This window comes from Calypte anna, chromosome 5A (genome assembly GCF_003957555.1).
Source record: "Calypte anna isolate BGI_N300 chromosome 5A, bCalAnn1_v1.p, whole genome shotgun sequence".
Taxonomy (NCBI): domain Eukaryota; kingdom Metazoa; phylum Chordata; class Aves; order Apodiformes; family Trochilidae; genus Calypte; species Calypte anna.
Window position 1 is genome coordinate 1,794,727 of NC_044251.1, and position 20,368 is coordinate 1,815,094.

The 20,368-nt window shown below is 45.0% G+C and overlaps 1 protein-coding gene across 1 annotated transcript in view; it reads left to right on the top strand.

Annotated features, from left to right (window-relative positions):
• The window catches only part of PAPLN (papilin, proteoglycan like sulfated glycoprotein), a 46,097-nt gene that overhangs the window by 2,619 nt on the left and 23,110 nt on the right, over positions 1-20,368 (top strand). Inside the window, exons 2-11 of the mRNA XM_030451801.1 lie at positions 10,403-10,518; positions 11,832-11,892; positions 12,378-12,480; positions 14,180-14,310; positions 14,653-14,776; positions 15,530-15,610; positions 16,832-17,004; positions 17,765-17,888; positions 18,971-19,097; positions 19,784-19,849. Of these exons, the coding sequence (XP_030307661.1) occupies positions 10,403-10,518; positions 11,832-11,892; positions 12,378-12,480; positions 14,180-14,310; positions 14,653-14,776; positions 15,530-15,610; positions 16,832-17,004; positions 17,765-17,888; positions 18,971-19,097; positions 19,784-19,849 (1,106 nt within the window). The remainder of the gene's footprint in view (positions 1-10,402; positions 10,519-11,831; positions 11,893-12,377; positions 12,481-14,179; positions 14,311-14,652; positions 14,777-15,529; positions 15,611-16,831; positions 17,005-17,764; positions 17,889-18,970; positions 19,098-19,783; positions 19,850-20,368) is intronic.

Here is a 20,368-nt window from a genome sequence, read left to right on the forward strand (position 1 = left end):
ATACAGCACCTGTGATGTCTATCCCTTTTCAGCAGACTTTGAAGAATCTGGAAAAGGTAACCCAGTACTTGCAGCTCCTTTACTGATTGTACATGGCAGTGCTGGAAACTACAGCTGGATTGGCAGGAGCAATTGTGTTAAAGGGTTATACAAACAGAAAACAAAGATGTCTCTACACATTTACCCCAGCTGTTAATGCAGAACTGAGTCAGAAGAGGACACTGCAATTTCAGACAGGATTCTAGGAAAGTTATGAACAATGGAAGAGTCCAGGTTCAGGGTTTTTTTGTTATGATTCCTCCTGTGTTTTCCCACAAGGATGAAATGGTGTAAAGCTGCTTAAGCCCTGTCCATTAAATAAGTTCTAAATTCCAAATAAATTTTGAAGGTTTTCCATATGAAGGTTTTCATATGAAGGTTTGAATAACTCTTCTATTATTGTTGCACACACCTATTTGGCACGATTCTGTGCGTGTGTTTATGCTTTGGAGTTGCTTTATGTTCAGCAAACGTGGCATTTCCCAGACTTCTCTCTGCCTCAGTATCTTTTTTACAAATGTGATTGCACGTTGGTAAATTTTTGCATCTGGAATTCCTTCTTTCCAGACTGGGAATCTTTTACCTGCCCATATCACAGGGCTATTTAAAAGAACAGCTGTTGATCAAAGGAAGAGCTTCATTTAATCTTTTAAGATCTGTAATCATTATTTAATAGTTAGATCAGGTCCAATGCTTATATTTGCTCCTAGGTCATATTGGAGGTGTGCTTTAAGTGAAGGCTGGTCTGAGGCTTGGCTGAAAATCATATTCAGATACAAGAAGTCTCAGCTGTAATTTTAGTGGCAATTCACTTAACTGTGGACAAACATTAAAGTATCTTTGCAGCCAGGCTCTGGTTCTGTATTGTCTTTTATTACCCTCTATCATCACCTGTCTTTGTTACTTCTGTGGTTTTGTCATAACTTATAAATGTGTTGAGCAGTTCAGGTTCCTCATGGAATTCTGCTGCTAATGTCAGTTCTTGCAGTGGGAAGACATTTCACTCCTACCTATGTTTTTCTCCTTAGTCCACCTTCTCATCATCCATGCCTTCTGGCTACTTCTTTCAGTGCTTTAGGTGAAGGAGTTTGCTGAAAGCTTATTGGAAATCTGAGTTTATCTGACAGCTCACCCTTGTTGACAAGTTTGTGAATCTTTCAAAGAACTGCAATAGTCTTCGAAGGGTTTGCCTTTAAAAAAGCATTGTTGACTTTTTCCCAAACAGACTTTATTTACACAAGTGCCTGATAAAATTTCTATAATTTTATGAGTTTACATCAGTTTATACCATGTGGGTGTGCAGTTCCTTGGGTTAGGCTGGGATCCTTTTGAAAGCTGGTGTCACATTTTCCACTTTCCAATAATCAGATGCCTAAGTGGTTTTAGCCCAGTTGTCTGCTAGTATGGAACAGTTTATCATTTCAGCCTTGAGTTCCCCTTAGGTTCCTTGTGTAAACAACTTCTGGTGACTTCATCCTGTGTGTTTTGTCCACTTTTTCCAAGTTTGGGATCTTTACGTTTTCTCACAATCCTCCTTTTGTGTGGAGTTTTCTGAATGTCCCCGATTCCTCCCGCAAGGATTCCAAGAATTACTCTGACTGCTCTGCAATGGCTGTTATCCTTCTAGTGTGCTCTTTTTATACCCTGCTCAGCTCCAGGCCACCCAGGGGCTTTCCCCTTCTGAGAAATAACTTATCTGCTCTGCCTGGTGTGCACAGTGTCCTGCCTGGCAAGCAGGGAAGGAGGGGACGTGGAAGGGGCCAGGAGTATGGCAGGAGAGTCCATGAGGAGGTAGAAGAATGAGGAGTGCTGAACAGAGGGGGATGAAGGAAAAGAGTTTGGAACAGTGTGGGAATGGGTTAAAGGATGTAGGGAGAGCCTGAGGTGTTTTGAGGAGCTGAAGACGTAAGGGAAATGATGGATTGTAGTGGATTTGTTGGAGAGGGTATGCTATGGTTAGTGTGGTAGAGGGGTATGAAAGGAGATATATACAGTGAGTTTAAAAGTCACAAGCCATCAAAACTAATGAAGCCTTGGGCTTTTTCTCCTCTTTTTGATGCAGTTTGTCTGAATATGATAGTCTCTTTGTCCGTTTTGTATTTTGCTTCCTGCTGTCACCATCTTGTTCTCTTTCATTGTTGCTTTTCTAGTTTTGCTCCAATGCAATTCTTTGATTGCTTTTTCATTATTCATAAAAATGAGACTTGGCATTCTTCACCTTCAAAGCTCTGCTGTGTCTGAGCCAAGATCAATGGTTAAGACAGCAATATAAAAAAGGCTTTTCTGATGTGGGTGGGATTCTTTTGCTTATATTTTTGTTGCATTTTTGGCTAATAGCATAGGCAGTTGTGGATGGATTTATCCTGATTTATCCATTGGAGTAGTAGCATCTTTCTACATTATAAATGTGTGAGGCCACATGTCCTGCAGGGTTTAGCTAGGTGGAAACATTATAGGTGATCATCACTGTATTACTGGGTAGGTCTCCTGGATATAGAAAGGAGAAGGAAATAGTTCACATCCTGAAAAGCAGATGGTCTAAGAATATACTCCACATGGGTTGCTTTTGTCAGGCCCCTGATGTCACTCACTACAAGGCTTCCTAGCCTGGCTTCAGCTGGATGTGCCCAATTCCTGGGGACAGGGGGTTATCCCCTACCACCAACCTGGTGTCCCCACACTCAATGGTTCCTCTGCAGGTCTTGGATGACCACAAAATAAAGAGCTGCTCGACTGGCTGGTGGCTACAGCCTTGCACCTAAAGCTACACAAATCTGTCAAGGGTTCAGCTACTGAGAACCAGCAGTAAGCACTTCAAACACAACCTGTGATACATTCCTGGGGTTTCTTCTCTTTCTACATGCTTACTTTGACAACAGAAGAAAACCAAAAATTTTGCAGCATAACCCAAACGGAGCAAAGAATCCCTAAAAAGTTACAGATATCTTTTGGGTTTGGAAGCGTATTAAGAAAAATCTCTTACAGAATTAAAGCCACAAGATAGTAACCAACATTATCAGGGACAGACAAGAGAAAGGCAGTTCCAGATGCTTGTTGGAACAGTCAAGAGGTGAGGGAAGTCTGAAGTATTTTCTGTAGCCTATCCAGAGCACTGTGTGTCACTTTAATCCCAGTGACAGATGAATCACTGCTCCCTGGCTTGCCTGGCTGCCCCAGGAGAGCCCTGTGCCCCTGTCCCACAACCCCTGGGGAGCAGCCAGCCCTCAGGCCACCCTGACAGTTTCCTTCTCTCCCCCCATCTCCTCCACCCCCTTATTAACTTTTCTCTGAGCAATTACAATTCCAGCTCTCAAAGCTGCATTCTTCACCAGGGACTTCTTACTTCTCAAGACTTTGGCAATGAAGCCTTTACAGAATAAATGACTCTGGTGATAACTTTCTTTCATGAGATGTTTGGGTTTCACCCTGCTTTCAATACATGTCTCAATAAAGCTACAGTTCAGGGGTGTGCCAAAATAAACATTAACCTCATTTCAGAAACTGTAAGCCCCAGAGAGTAGTGTTGTTTGAAGAAAGCTTAAAGAGAGTGATTTTTACTAGTTTTAAGCCATGGAAATGCTGCATAAAATAGGAGTAATCTGGTGAATCAAACTCACATTACCCATCACTGCCAGTGATATCTGTTTGCAGTGGGTAACACCTGGACTGGACTCTGTAATCAGTTTCCAGTGTCAAGGATTTCCCACCACGTCCTCAGTGCTGGCTCTGAGATTCACATCAGGTCTGAATGGAGCCTGTGTGATGCAGCTCAAAAAATCACAGTAAGACTTTTCAGTGTGCAAAAAGGTGCTTCAGTTGCAGCTTGATGGACCAAAGCTACATGACCTCTTGGGCTAAAAACACCCAAAAAACCAAAAAAGCCTATCATTGTTCTAAACCTCTCAGGCATAGAGAGGGTATCACTAACCGTGTGCTCTGAGCAGCAACATTTGGAGTGGTGTAACATGATGTTTTGTTACTGCTTGCCAGCCTGGAAAGGCAGCACGAAAAATCCTAGAATAATAATTCAGTCTGACTATCTCTAAGTCCTCAAAGGTGCCCAAGCAGTGAAGGAAACACCAGGGGTTAGAACGTGGATGGGTTTTAGGTTGTTTAGACCTGTGACTGCAAGGCTTCACTGCTCACTTTGGGCTGTGTAGTAAATTGATGTTTGCTTTGATAGCTTGCTAAGTATTTGAGTTGCAAGGAGGCACTAGGAAGTTATTCCTGCTGAATTGTTAGCCCATGTTTGGTTATGGGAACTTGGTGTATTGCTGTGTGCCTGCAATGCTTCCCACTGGGAAGCACAGTCCTCATGCATAGTTTCCTATCCAACTCATCTAACTTACTGAGAAGTTGTTCAAGGGCCCTTTTTTAAAGTGTTCCTACATGCTGACAACATTTTCTGGTTTTCTGAGTCAAGTCCCATTCATGACTTCTCTTCCAGTGCATGTTTCATTTGTAAAAATAAACATTACACGGGAAACATTATGTTCTCTAGGACCCCTTTCCAGAATTTTTTTATTTGTTTCTGATGCATACCAGTATTTTCTTTAAAGATGAAGTCTGGAGCTGTAGTGACTCAAAGGCACAGAGTTTTTCCTTGCTTTTATCAGATGCAGTTGGCCTGATAACAGCAGGTGCTGCAACCACATCAGCAGTGGATCTTCCTAGGAACAGAAGAAAGCAATGGAGTGTTCACAGAAATGGAATCATTGGCCTTCTAAGCTTTTATACCTCAGCAGTTGGTTTAGAAATGAGCACTGAGAGGATGTGGTGCCAGGGTCACGTGCATCATCAGTATCCCCAGCAGATGTGTGTTTCTGGTGTCTTAACAGGCAGTAAAACCAAACAGAGCAGTAGGACATTAGCTGATCACCCTTCCTGGAGTTTTCAGAAGTCAAGGAAGCTGGTGGTATGCTTTCTCTCATTTTTTCTGGAGTGTTGCAATACACACTTAATGCAGATAAAGGCATTGCTCTCTTGTATGCATGTTAGGCTGCAACAAAAGATGAGTGGAATTAAATGTACTGGTCCACTTCAGAGGGACCAAACAGGATGGAATGTTGGGCAGTGAGAAATTTAATGTATGACAACAAGAGCAAGAGTAGAGTCTTACCTCTGGGTAGGAACAACCCCAGGAACCAGTACAGGTTGGGGACTGAGTTATTGGAGAGCAGTGAAAGGGAGCTGGGGGTGCTGGTGGATGGGAGGATGACCCTGAGCCAGCAATGTGTCCTTGTGGCCAAGAAGGCCAATGGCACCTGGGGTGTGTTAGAAGGGGGTGGTTAGTAGGCTGAGAGAGGTTTTCCTCCCCCTCTGCTCTGCCCTGGTGAGGCCACTTCTGGAATATTGTGTCCAGTTCTGGGCCCCTCAGTTCCAGAAGGACAGGGAACAGCTTGAGAGAGTCCAGTGCAGAACGACCAAGATGATGAAGGGAGTGGAACATCTCCCTGATGAGGAAAGGCTGAGGGAGCTGGGGCTCTGCAGCTTGGAGAAGAGGAGAATGAGGGGTGAGCTCATCAGTGTTTGTAAATATGTAAGGGGTGAGTGCCAGGAGGACAGAGTAAAGCTTTTCTCAGGGGTGACCAACAACAGGACAAGGGGCAGTGGTTATAAACTGGAGCATAGGGTGTAGAGAAACAAGATAAACCAGGTGCCTCGAGTTGCCAATGAGTGGGTGTGAGTCCACCTGTGCCTGGTTAGGACAGGCCCCTATTGGGCATGAGCAAGACCAGGGGCCAATAAAGGTGGGACACACACCCACAGAGAGAAGCTCAGCTCACTCTTGTGTGAGGCAATGGAGAGGCCAGCAGCTCGTTGAGCCTCAGGAGCAAGAAAGGCTCCTCCCGCTACATTTGGTGGAGAATGTGAGCAACTTGTGAAGAGATGGCAACAGGAACATTCTCCCTGATTTGAAAAAGTGCCTGGGCTAACACTCTCCCTGAAAGGTATGACCAGCAAGCTCTTTGGATTGGAACCCCCTGAGCAGAGGGAAGCCAAGATAAGGATTCTCTCTTTGGAAACCCCTGAGCAGAGGGAAGCCAGGAGGATGGAATCCCATGAGGAAGGGTTAAAACCTGTGTATGGAATCCCATGAGGAACCAGAAACCTATGAGGAACCAGCAAGCTCTTTGGAAACCCCTGAGCAGAGGGAAGCCAAGAGAAGAGAAGATACAGGAGGGAGAAGAACAACTCAAGTCGGAAAGGAAGAGACTTTGTGAAAAGTGCCTGGGCTGACATTGAACGGTTTGCCTAGGCTGCAGCAGTGTGAGAAGCTAGGGTTAAATCCCGTAAGCTTTAAGTGTATGTTTGTATGTTTAAGTTGTGTCAGTCTTGTGTCAGTCTTAGAAGCTAAGGTTAAATCCCGTAAGCTATGTATGTTTGTGTCAGTTGAAAAAAAAAAAAAATGTGTAAAAATCCTGTGTATGTTTGTATGTTTGTAAGCTAGGGTTAAATCCTGTAAGCTGTAAGTGTGTGTCAGTCGAAGCTAGGGTTAAATCCTGTAAGCTGTATGTGTAAAAATGTGTAAAAATCCTGTAATCAGTGTTGTAAAAATGTGTGTGTGTAAAAATCCTGTAAGCTAGGGCAAACTGGGAAAGCTTTAAGAAAAAAAAAAAGAAAAAAAAAAAAGGGGGAAATGTAGAGAAACAAGATAGACCAGGTGCCTTGAGTTGCCAAAGAGTGGGTGTGAGTCCACCTGTGCCTGGTTAGGGCAGGGCCCCTATTACCAGGGGGCCAATAAAGGTGGGACACACACCCACAGAGAGAAACTCACTCTTGTGCAAGGCAATGGAGAGGCCAGCAGCTCGTCGAGCCTCAGAAGCAAGAAAGGCTCCTCCTGCTACAATAGGGGGTTCCATATAAATATTAGGAAGAATTTTTTCAGTGTGAGGGTGACAGAGCACTGGCACAGGCTGCCCAGGGAGGTTGTGGAGTCTCCTTCCCTGGAGACATCCAAAGCCCACCTGGATGGGTTCCTGTGTGACCTGCTGTAGGTGACCCTGCTCTGGCAGGGGGGGTTGGACTTGATGATCTTTTGAGGTCCCTTCCCACCCCTAACTTTCTATGATTCTGTGGTAACAGCAATGATGTTTGTAGATGTTTGTTTCTGGTGGACTTGAGGGTCTGGGACTTGGTCATCCCAGATGACAATAGATAAAAAGTATTCCAGAGTCTGAAGTGAGCAGAAAGAGGCTTTTGGAAGAGAAACAAGATGACAGCACCTAAAAGCATCCTATCAGATTATGTAATAATAATTTTCCTATTTATTATAAATCTGCAGGTTAACATTTGCCTGTGCACACACACACACACACACACACACAGTTACTGAAGTAATGAGGATTGTGCACGGATTTTTGAAAGTGGAATTTGGGCCCCTATACATATGTTTCTCTAACACCCTATAGCTTTGGGAGGATTCTTCTGGCTGATGCTCATTTTGGGGCATACATAAATGGAATGATACTGAAAAAATGATTGTTTCTGCACTATGGGGATGCATAATCCTCACAACAAAGAGTCCCTGAAGATTTTACTCTCTATAGGAGGAATCAAGAATGCTACTTCTCTAGGAGGCATATTGGAATATTTATCCAATATATAGGTCGGGGTGTGTGTCAGTCAGGGAAGGGCTTTCTGTCCTAATTGCCTTCCAGTGATTTGACTTTCAAATGCTCTTCCTTTGGATTTTTATCTACGTGCTTTCTTCTCTTTTAATGCTGACTGAAAGCTCCCTTGTTTCCAGAGTGAGCTGATACTGCTCCTAAATCAGTCAGTTGATACAGGGGAATAAAACTGCAGAGAAACAGAGTGGGAGCATGTTTCATTCTTCTGAGAGTAAGAGAGGAGGGATTACAATGGGAGGAATTAGGTGCCTGGAAGAAAAACTCGGGAAAATAAGATGGCTTGCTGAAAGCCAAAACTCTGTTGATGGGATTACTCCTGGAAAGGCAAATGAGAATGCAGAAGACAAACACTGAGCTCAGTATCTGGAAAAGAAGAATGGAAGAAGGGTTTTGGCATGGGGGCAGGGAGATGTTGACTTGGCAGAGAGAAACTATGCAGAAATGGGTTTTAACTGGGTAGTGCTGTTGAGTGAGAAGGGTGAAGGCAAGCAGAGTTAATCTGAACCAGAAAACTTGTCCCGAAGGTTTTTATTTGCACAGGTATTAGAAAGATTTGCACAAAAATGGTGCAAAGGAATTTATATAGCATGGGCCAAGAAGAAAAGTGCTTAACTTTAAGGCAAGATAGATAATTGGCAGGAAGAGTCTGCAAGGGTCACTTTGCAGCTTGATAGTTGTGGGTAATTTGGTTGCAAATGCGTAAGTACGGCAGGATGATTGACTGTGTTGCTCTGCCAGCAACAGGGAATTATTCCTTTTGAAGGGGGTGAGAGAAAGAGAGAAACAAGGCCATAGCTCAAGGACATACAATCAGGCAGGGAATATGTGTAGAAAATTACAAAAACAGTTTAAATGACAAGGGAGGATTAACCCATGCACCTTGTCTGGGTTGCTCACTGAGTAATTTATTAGGCTACCTCCTATTTCTACAGAGATCCAAATGTCTTATGCAAAAGCAGTTATCACTTGACTGAGGTGAAAATAATGATCTTAACTGAGGAGCTTGTGCCTTCTCTGTAAAGTGATCTGAGTGGATGGAAAGTATGAGCTGGGTAGGGTAAATATCCCTGCTATGGTGAAGTTCTCTATTTCTAGGATGTTCCTCCACTCCAGAGGAAAAGCCTTATGATGGCATTTACCAGCTGGGGTAGCTTAACTTACATGAAGATGCAGGAGGGACACAGGAAGTAATGGAAACAGATCCTGAGCAGAATCACAGAATCATCCAGGTTGGAAAGGACCCCTGAGATCATCAAGTCCAACCCTTGATCCACTACCACTGTGGTTCCCAGCCTATGGCACTGAGTGCCACATCAGTCTCTTCTTAAAAACCTCCAGGGATGGAGAATCCCCCACCTTCTTGGGCAGCCCATTCCAATGTCTGATCACCCTCTCCAGAAAGAAATTCTTTCTAATCTCCAACCTAAACCTCCCCTGGCACAACTTGAGACCCTGCCCTCTTGTCTTGCTGAGAGTTGCCTGGGAAAAGAGCCCAAGCCCCCCCTGGCTCCAACCTCCTTTCAGGGAGTTGGAGAGAGTGATGAGGTCTCCCCTGAGCCTCCTCTTCTCCAGCCTCAACACCCCCAGCTCCCTCAGCCCTTCCTCACAGGACTCATGCAGGGAACCACAGATGATGGGAATGTGGGCTGCAATGTTCAAGTCAAAAGAAGCCGTGTGAAACTAGAGGAGGGACTGGGACACAGACCCCAGGGTTATGTAGATTTGGTGGGATACTCTATGTGTGGAAGGGAATTAGACTACATCTCAGTAGTTTCTGCCTTTTGTTTCTCTGCCTGCCCACTCTTCATGATCACAAGTGCCCAAATGGAATGCATTACCTTCTCAGCTGTATACAATATACATAAACTGCCCTACAGGTATGGCTGCAAACCCTGTGCAACCCTGCTTTTACCTTCTTTTCCTAAGCAGATTTAATCCTTTTGCAGTTTGCAGCTGTTTGGTTGGGCTTTTTTTGCTCTCCTTCTTGCCAAACCCCCGTGTCCTGCTGTATGTAGATCCCATCAGTTGCAGTAGGCCCTTTTTTCCTGAAAATATGTGTTTCTAAAACAACGTATTTCAGTTCATTCCCCTGCACTTGTAACTTTTTGTCTAGGTTATAATGCTTATTTCTCTTAATGTCAGTATCCTTTCAGGCTTTCTAAACACAAAATTAATTAAGGCTGTAGCTAATGATGGCCCAGAGCTTGACCTTGTCATCAGATATACTTGGATAGGGGGAGAAAGGGTCCACATAGGGAATTTTGTCACAGTGAAAAGTGTGTTCTGGGGGTTTCCTTACCATTTCTATTATTTTTCTTAAGTGTCTGGCTCAGAGCCAAGGGTTTGAGTTTAAGTGGCTCTATCAATCTGCTATTGAGTGACAGTGCTCACAGTCCCTGCAGTAAGGATTCTCCTGTGCTGCCTAACTGCCCAACCTCTTTCAGATGGTTATGCATAAGTGCTGAGATCTATGAATAGGCAGAGAGTAGCACTTTAAGGGAGATTATAATACCCCTAGATACAAGAGGATTGACATTTCAGATGTATTATTCTCTGCCTCTTTTCACACTAGGAGCACAGCCCAGCAAGATGGTCTCTTCTGCAAGAGAACACAAAGGAGATCCACTTCATTTCCACTTTTTATTTTCATTACTTCATTTCCATTTTTTAACTTTCTTTTTTTCCCCTGTGTTGCCATGTCCATTTGATGTATCTCTGGGGTTTATTTACAGGGCCAGAGGACGAAACGTCAGATTGGTGCCTGGGGTAGCTGGGGTGAATGGGGTGAGTGCAGCCGGAGCTGTGGCGGTGGAGTCAGCTTTCGGCAGCGGCGCTGCTACTCCCAGAGGTGAAGCCAAACCTCCTTTTTCTTCTTTTAAACCTGGCTTTCTGTTACTGTGCTCCTCCACTTCTGTTTCAATATACATCCAGAACAAAAACAACCCAGGGTTTGATTCCAGGGGCTACATCACCTGAGTCTATTTGAGATGATCCTCAGCTTTTACGCTGCTGCTCTGCGTAGCGTGGGATGCAGCGCATCCTTGCTGTGACATCTGAGGCTGTGCAACAAGCTGATTGGTATGGCAGCAGCTGTTCTATCAAATCCAGCATGGCAGGCCTCAGGGAGAACCATCCAGAGCAGTAGGTTTCTCTCCTGAAAGCCAATGAGTGTGCCAAGATTTTCTCAGGCTGGTGATTCCCAGGAATGTAAATGATCCTGGCAGAAATGGAAGAGAGGAGTTGGCTCGAGCAGTGTCAGGGCTGGGTCACCTCATTTGCTGCTGGGCCTGATGCAGTGAGGACAGTGGATGGGACAGAACCTGTTGGAAATGATGGATGTGAGAAAACCTATTGTGGATAAAACAAAGAAAAGGGAAAAAAAGCCAGACTCTTAATAACTCCTTGAAAAAAACAAAACAAAACACAACTCTTCATGTTAGAGAAGTGAAGGGGCTTTTTAAATGAAAGAATCCAGAGTTATAGGGCATGGCTTCTTCCCATCAGAAAGGTCTTTTTTTTAAGACTGTCTGTTATGGTAAACACCTCTGTACTACGGTAGACATCTTCCAGTCCCCATTTTAGGGATGCAGAGATAATAGACATTTGTTGGATTTTCAGATAAATTTCCCCCATAAACCTTACTTTCCATCACTCTCAGCTGGAGACACTTGAATGAAGGTGTTGCACACTTCCCATAGTCATGTTCAGTTCTTCCTACTGGTGGGTCCAGTGTGCACATGAACAGCAGGATAGGTGATGTGCATGCCTGGTCTGGACAGGCCACTGCCTTCTTGCTCGTAGGGTGTTTCTGCTTCTTGCTAGGACACTTCAGCTCTGTGCTGATAGACAAAGGACAAAAAGCTCTGCTTCCAGTAGTGCAAGCCTGACCCTGCAGAGCTATACTGCAATTATTCATGGTGTGTGTTTCTCATGCATTCCAAAATGCATAGCAGAAAATGGCATTAGAAGATGCCAGCTCACTCTAGTACATTTCAGCTGTTTTGTGGCTTCAGGGAACTATATGGTATTCTCTTCAGGAAGCTATATGGTTTAGGAAACTACAGGTGTTCTCAATGTAAAGGTTATTTGCCATGTCTCATTTGTGTGTGTGTGTGTGTGTATATTATTCAGAGAACTTCATGTTGTTTCCCTTTCTTTCAGGACAGAAGGTGCTTCCAGTTGTGCTGGGCCAACCCGAAGCTATAGGTCATGCAATGTTCAGGTACAGCACCCTGCTTTATTGGTTTTGCTTGCCTGTTGCTCCTTTCTCTCCAGACAAACATCATTCTTGTTCAGAATATGGCATTACTGGTTTCTCTCTCTGGCATCACTGGTGGATGTTGTTCCCAAGAGTATCCTGTCATAAAGATATTGAATTTATGTCCCTGGAAGAAATTATTTCCAGAGAGGGTGATCAGGCATTGGAATGGGCTGCTCATGGAGGGGGTGGATTCTCCATCCCTGGAGGTTTTTAAGAAGAGATTGAATGTGGCACTCAGTGCCATGGGCTGGGAACCACGGGGGGAGTGGATCAAGGGTTGGACTTGATGACTACAGAGGTCCTGTCCAACCCAAATGATTCGGTGATTCTGTGATTTTATATAGGAGTGGAACAAATGAAAAACTTTGTTGTTATTGTTGTTTTTGTACACTTATTTGTCTGCCTTTTTGAAATGGCCCAGTGCAAACATTTTGTTCTCCAAACAGAGCTGCCCAGAAGGCTCCCAGGATTTCCGGGCAGAGCAATGTGCAGAGTTTGATGGGACAGAATTCCAAGGAAAGAAATACAATTGGCTTCCATATTATGGAGGTAATGACAAACATGTAGGGTTACTCTTCATCCCTATCCACAATATGTTTTGCAATGACTGTAATGTTGCTGAATCCCAGCAGTGCACTTCCTTAGCTGGAGTAGCAGATGGGGCATTGGCTTGGAGAAGTCTTTCTGCTTTCATGAATGCACGAGAAGTATGGGCCAAGAGACATCTCTCTTTGCAGCAATACATGGTGGTCTCTTGCAACAGCCACTTTTTCACAAACATTACTCAAGAGAACTGGAAATGATTGCAGCTAAGTCCTTGTCACAGTTTAACACTGGCCTGGCAATTAAACCGAATAACAGACGCTCTCTATTAATGTCTCTCTCCTTGATAAAGAAAGGAGAGAGAATAAGGGAGAGAGACTGATGGGTTGGAAACTAAACTACACAGCTTTAATGAAACAGTAATGATAAATAGGAAAAATTACTAAATATATACAAATATACAGGAAAATGGAAACCACATTCCTCCCTCCTTTCCCCCAATAACTCTCACGTCACCACCGAGGCTGCAGGGCAGCCCTGGGAAAGTCCAGGCTGGACTCCTGGAGTCAGCAGCAGTCGGGAGCTGGAGGCAGGAACACACAGATATGGGCTGGGATGGATCAGGAGCACAGGCAGACGAACGGACGGGATCCTTCCAGGATGCCGGGTGAAGGAAGGGAGGAAGGGAAATCAGGAGATCCAGAAGTCTGGAAATCCGGAAAAGATCTGGCTCGGCCCTCATGATGCCTCAGATTTATACTGAGTGTGATGTATATGGGATGGAATCCTCTGTTTGGTCAATTCTGGCATCTATCTTGTTGGTTCCTCCCCAAAGGAGGGCTCAGGTGGGACCTCTTTATCCTCCTGGACAGTAAAATGTTTTCCTCAGAGCTGAGCAGTGCCCTTGGCTCTGCACACCAGTCTCTAGCAGTAACTATAAACATCAAGTGTTATCAGTCCTAGAAGCACACACTGTCTGAGAAACTTGCTGTTAATTTCAGCAAGTGCAACTACTTACAAGAGACTCAGCTAAAAGCAAAAGTACAAGACAGAAAATCACCTTTATCCTGGCCCAAAACAGGACAGTCCTGAATATTAAAGTAGCAGAAGCTCTGTTGTGTTTTTCAATACTGGTGAATTAATATTAGTGAGGCACGTATGAAACAAATGCAAATAATTACCAAGTGCTTCAGAAAAAATCACATGTCCTGCAACTGGCCTGTGCTTTCTTGAGGAAAGTTCAGAAGGCAGGTGTAGGAATCATCAGTCTTTGCTCTGAGCTTTGATACATTATCATGCACAGTGGTTTAACAAATGAGGAGGGATTTCAAGATGGATTTAAAGTTTTGTTTGCTGGCTATTAAGATAGCAGCTCCCTTGTGTGCCTGGACTTGTTCTCAGGCTGAAAAGCCTGGAATTTTAAGGGAGTGTAAGAGCAGTCCTACTAAGACATAACCAAATATCCACCTGGTCCAACACCCCCCCTCCAGCAAGCCAAGGTGCCCTGGGAAATGGGTGCATACAGTGAGGCTTTATCAGAGTATCCTTACAGCTCCCAGAAGTTTGTCACCCAGGAATTTGGTTCAACATCTTCCACTTAATATCTGTTCATCTCTCTGTTTCTGCCCCTACAATCTAAACCCAGGTTTCTGATGCATTAGCAAGCTGTAACTCTATGTAATGTTTGCATTTTCTCTCCTACCAGCACCAAATAAGTGTGAGTTAAACTGTATTCCCAAGGGAGAAAACTTCTACTACAGGCACAGGGAAACAGTGATAGATGGAACCACCTGTGAACCTGGCAAGAGGGACATTTGTGTAGATGGAGTTTGTCAGGTGAGTCATTGTGTTGCTTCCTGCCTTCACCATTGTGACTATCAGTCTTTCTGTTGATTCCCTTTGTTCTACTCAGCCCTTTGTAATAACACCAGAAAAGAAGAACTGTTCAATTTCTGAGGTGTCAAGGAACATCTGGACAGCATTTATCTATCTATCTCTGAATGTGAAATAGAAGATGCTAACTCCATCCTTCCTCTGGCAACCCCTGTCTTCTCTTGACTTCCCAGGTTCCCTAAATTCAGCTTTTCTCCTTAGATCAGTCCAGCATTTGGCCATTTCCCCCCTCTCTTTCCTCTGTCATTATGGTTTGTTCATATCAACCCTCCTGTGCTCTCACAGGCTGTTGGCTGTGACAACATGCTGGGATCTGCCAAGAAGGAGGACAAGTGCCTGCAGTGTGGAGGAGATGGCAGCACCTGCTATGGTGTGAAGGGCACTTTTGATGTACCCAATCTTCCCAAAGGTGATGGTGATTTTAGTAGGTTGGGCAGCTGAGAAAGGGAGAGCTAAACCTGAGGTCAAGCTCCTCCAAGGGCTGGTGGGGACACCTGCTCAGATGATTGTTGTAGGCAGGTTTGGATGTTCACTTGAAACGTCTGTGAGTGGCACGTGGCTCTTTAGCTGCTTTAGCATCAGTAAACACACTGATGGCCTTATCCTGGGAATCACTTCCTTACACTCAGTACAGACTGAAGTTTTTGCTGTGTTGCTTGTGTCCTTCTTTGCTCTCTCTCCATCAAGTGCTGTAGATCCACCCTATGGATATAGTTATATACCCCCTTCAAAAGACTGCCCCCTCATCCAGTATCTTAATAGCACCACTACGACTGATGCAAGGCTAGAAATAGGACTTAATTTTCTGCATTTGGCCAGTTTTGAGTAATTTCAGGATAGCAGCTGCACTGTGGTTAAATCTCTGTTGAGCTCCTATACAATGCTTGCTGAAATGCCAAAGATTTTATAATCTGAAATTGACTTTGCACTGACCATTACATTTTTGAGATATAGTTTTTCACACATGGAATGACCTGTGGATAGTTTTGGGTGAAGCAATTCAGGATGCAGCTAAAGTGACAAGTGAAATGCTTAACCCCATCATAAAGCTCATCTGGTCATTCAAGCACCAATGAAACCACGAGCATCTTTGGCATTGAAGTGTGACTGTGACTGTGTGGTATCCACAAGCAGATAATGAATAATTTCATTATGTCTTCAGGTTACAATCAAGTCTTCATCATTCCCGTGGGAGCCACCAGCATTCAAATTAAAGAAGTTATGCCTAGCAGGAATTTTCTGGGTAAGACTGATGTCAGAACCTCTCAGAACCATTTGGATTGCGGCCATTGCATTGAAATTTGGTTTTCAGATACTTTGGGGTGTTTACCCTGAAGGCTTGATACAGCAGAGGGACTGACTCTGAAAGCCAAGATATAAACATTGAGTATCCTTGAAGTGTCAGTTCTGCTCAACCCTAGGCTTCTGGTTTACATCTTTTTCTCTTCAGTGGTGATTTTGCTGTTAGGTGGGGAATAAAAAGACCCAGCTGTGTTCAGACTTCCTGCCTGGCCCTTACAAGGGGTCTAGATGATAGAACAAAATTTGTCTTGAGTTCTGCTGTTTGCTTGGTGAATATAAACCCTAATTCCTCCTGCCACCCAAAAGGTCGGGGTGGGCCTTTTTCCCCCTAGATGTTTTTTGGGTATTTGTCTGTACAACCTCAAACTTTGGTCATGCTGCAGGGGGCAAAAAAGGAGAGCAAGAAGTCCTCACCTAGATTTCTGGGCAGGGCAGAGGAAACTCCAGTGAAGAAAGCAAGTTCTCTTTTTTCTGGCTACTGTCTTACCCAATGGTTTGGACAGATCAGGGTGGTGCTGTTTTCCTTTGTAGAAAACATGTAGAAAACTGCAGCACCAAAGTCTTTGTCTACTGAACAGAATGTCTGATGGACAGGATAGTGGTGTAGTGGTGCTGGGGTGTGAAGCCCACATCTTAACATCAAGCAGAACATAGGCTGTGCCTCCCATGGGGATCACAGGGATAGGGCTGAGGTATGCCTGAGGCATACCCCACTTGTTGTGCAGCAAAAAAGGGATTGGTTTGCAAAAAAGCTGGCAATAAGCATTGTCTGAACATGGGGCAGCTTCTGGGAGAGCAATATGGAGGGGCAGTGTTGTTGGAGGAAGATGGTCTTCTTTTTTTTTTTTTTTTTTTTTTGCTACAGCTGAGATGCAGTGTTGACCAGAAACACAAGCATCCCTGTTGAGTTCTTATGATCCTCTTAGATATGTGAAATTTTTGCTGTGGTAGATGCTGCCATACCAGCTTGTTGCCAAACTTAAAGGGTTGCAACACTGGTGCGAAGGAGCTGGGGTCCAAACGGTGGAGCTGAGACCTCTGTGGATTGCCAATACCCTGAAAGTCTGGAGCAGGCCCTGCCTTGGGCCACCTGGAGCCCAGTGTCAGGTTCTTGGTGTGCTGATTCAGTGCCTTGTCTTCTCTGGCTTGTGGGTTTGCCTAGCTGTCAAGAACGTTCGAGGGGAATATTATCTGAACGGGCACTGGACCATTGACTTCAGCCGAGCACTGCAGGTAGCCAGCACAGTCATGCACTATGATCGTGGCTCAGAGGGGGATCGGGCCCCAGAACTCCTCCATGCCCGTGGGCCCACCACAGAACCTCTCATCATTGAGGTAAGTGGCTCTGCTTACCCCTTGCCCAAGCTATTGGTTGGCATAGAAGCCCTGGCTTTGAGTGATGGGGCAGTGGGAGGATGTTGTTGGGGGGACCGCAGCAGGAAAGCCGGAGAAGTGATGGGGCCCTGGGACCCTGCTTTTGCTGCCCAGAAAGAGGCAGGGAAAAGTTTGGTGTTGGTTTCCTGCCTATTCCCTTGGGGTGTGACCTTCAGAGCCAGCACTGAATGGTGCTGGGGCAGGGACAGGCTCTGGGGTTGTTACAGTGTGCTGCGGGACAGGCAAGGATGCTTACAGGAGCAGAGGGATCTTCTGTTTCTGAGAGGGATGAATGCACTCTTTAAAAAAATGTGAAAAATGTCTGTGTATCATAAAAGGCAAGGAGCAAATGCAGTGTAGAGAATAAGTGCTCCTTGAACATGTGGGAAGCAAGGTCATCTGGAACCCTCAGACATGGTGGGGAAATGCTGCAGCTGTGGCATCTTCTCCTTTGTGCAGGCCAAGTCCTTTTTCTAGGACTTCACTTCTTCCCCCCCCAAATTAAGCAAGCTAAGTGATATTGTGAACTACTGCTCATGTCAAAGAGGTATCAGGCTCTCTGATCTCTGTTGGTGACCTTGTGGTATTTTGATCCACACAGTGCATACATCCTGCTTTAATGGGAGAGTTGGACTAGATGATCTCCAGAGGTCCCTTCCAACTCTGATGATTCTGTGATTCTCTGCTGCTATTTCCATGACTTCATCCCATGCTTTTGCAGCTCATCAACCAGGAGCCAAACCCAGGGATACAGTATGAGTACTACTTGCCCATGGAAGGACAGGCTTCAGGTTACAGCTGGAGCTACGGTTCCTGGAGTGAGTGCAGCTCCCAGTGTGGAGGAGGTAAGGGGACAGGAGCTGGTCTTAGGTAGCTGATGTGGGGCTTACACCCACACCCTGAGGTCAGTGTGACTGTGTGCAGCCCTCTGCAGCTGCTTCCCAGCAATTTCCTTCTGGAAGACATCACCAGGTACCTGCAGGGGACTGCTGAGGTCACACATGGAGTCACAACAGCACTGTGTCCCATGCTTTATCCTTTCTTCTTTCCTATGCCCTAGTCCTCAGACTTTGTTGCTAGGATCTGTTAAGAATCTTCATCAGTAGCCTTTGTTTCACCTTGCTTTGTTTCAGTTCTTCATGTCCTTTTCAGGTCTTTTCAACCACTTGTGGGGTCTACAACATTCATGACTTGGCCTACCTAACAATATAAATCACATCCTTTACCTCTACCATAGCTTGGGAGATTCCCTCTCTTCAGGGGACCTGTCAGACCTCCTGGGCTGTCATGTCATGTTCAGTTTACAGGCTCTTCCATGGGAAAATTTATTAATTTTAAGCTAAAAATCAAAACAAAAAAAGTAAGAAAAAGACCTCTCCAGCTGACTAGTTCCTATCAGCATAGAGTTCCTATCTACTTGTTCTCCTCTGCTGAAGGCCACAGCTTTTGCCATACTGTGGTTGTAGGAGCTGTTACTGTCTTTGCTGTGCACTCTTATCCTATAGGAAACCTGAAGAGTTGCAAGTTTTTCTTCTGCTCTACATCAGAATCAGACTGACCCTCTGAACCTAACAGGAGGCCCCCAACCCTGCTGCTGTGTACTGCACACACCATGCTGGGTTCCTCCATGAGTGATATATGGATATAGCACATTTCTTGTGAGCCTCAAGCCATAAAATAACAGGAAAATGCCCCCCAGCTACACAGAACTGTCTCTTGCCTTTCCAGTGGACTCTTATACTATGGGGAGGCATCATTCAAACATATAATGTGACAGACCAAGCAGTGCACCTGACTTTTCCAGGTTGCCTGGGGTGGGTGTCAGTTCTGCACTAACTCTGAAACTTGTTTTGCCAAGGCCAGGGCATTACAAACCTAGTCCTGGGTGGCTTGCACTGATCAGGATGCTCTCTTGCTGCTTCTTTAGGTTCCCAATCCCGCTTGGTGTTTTGTACCATAGACAACGAAATTTATCCAGACTACATGTGCAGGAATAAACCAAAACCAGAGAATAACAGGACGTGTGGCCAGCAGGCTTGTCCCCAGACCAAACGGTAAGATTTTCTTTCTTCTTCTGGGGTCCAACTTCTTCCTGAGGGGGTTTTGGAATCAAGAAGAAATATGAGCATCTTGCTTCTCTGGCCCCTCCAGCTGTGGTTTCTCTAAGGAGATGTTCCATTTCTTAGAGAAACCCCAAGATAAGGAATGATGATGACAATGATGTGATGGGTGTTTTTGTGTGCACAAGGAAAGGGCTTAATATATCCTAAGTTGATTTTATAGACCAATTGAGGTTGCTTTCCAGAGTACAACTGTGAAAGACAGTCTTCTAGCCCGTGCAGGGATAGGAAACAGATTCTCTGCTTTTTAAACTCTTTTAACTGCAGAAACAGAGGAGTAGGTCAGAGGGTGTCATTTTAAAATGTAGTTTCTGCATTCCCAGTCTCCTTCCTCTTGGAAAGGAATCTTCTACATTCTGTGGAGTTTTCAAACCCCCTAACCCAGCCATTTCCACCTTGTCCCTTGCTGATACAGCCTTGCAGTTGGCTTCACTGGGCCCTGATGTGGGCATTCAGAGCTGTAACCAGAGCCTTAGGTGTATCTGGTGGGTGCAGCGGAGGCCAGGGAGAGGGCTGGTAAGGATGAGAGGGTACTTGAAAACCTGGGAGCATTCCTGAATACATGGCAGCCTGTAGCTACTTGTTTTAAGTTCTTTAAACCCTTTGTTCTGTGTATAAAGGACTTCTTACATCTATCTGCCACAAGCCTGGAGCCGCAGTGGAGCCCGGAGCTCTCAGCTGAAGAGGTAACAAGGAGAGAGAGAGAGGTTACAGAAAGCACAGGAAAGCAGCTGCCCTCTTCTCCTCTCCACCTGGTTGCCCACTGCAGTCTGTGGGGATGTGTGGGGACTTTCCTCCTTGGCACTGGTGGTGGCAGTGGGTGGTGTTTTGCTTTTGGTTCTTGCCTCTGGAAATGATGGTGGAGGGTGCTGGCTGGAGCTTTGCTTAGGTGGTTGTGTGTGCTCCTGGTAACTTGATTCTTATGGGACTGATAAGAGGATAGTTTCTGCATAGCTTTTGGCTGCTTATCCTGATAATTGTTGGCTTCTTCTGTGGAATCAGGATTGACAGGTGAGGGCATGTTCTGAGAGATAATTCTTTTTTTGTTCGTCAAGATGAGTAAAAGAACAGAATGGAAAAGAAAAGATGATGGATTGCATGACTGAAACACTGGCCAGGATGCCAATGTGCCCTAGCCAAAGCTCCAGAGTTTCTCAAAATACTGTATTCCTTTGTCATGGGCTCTAGAGCAGGCAGAAAAGTGC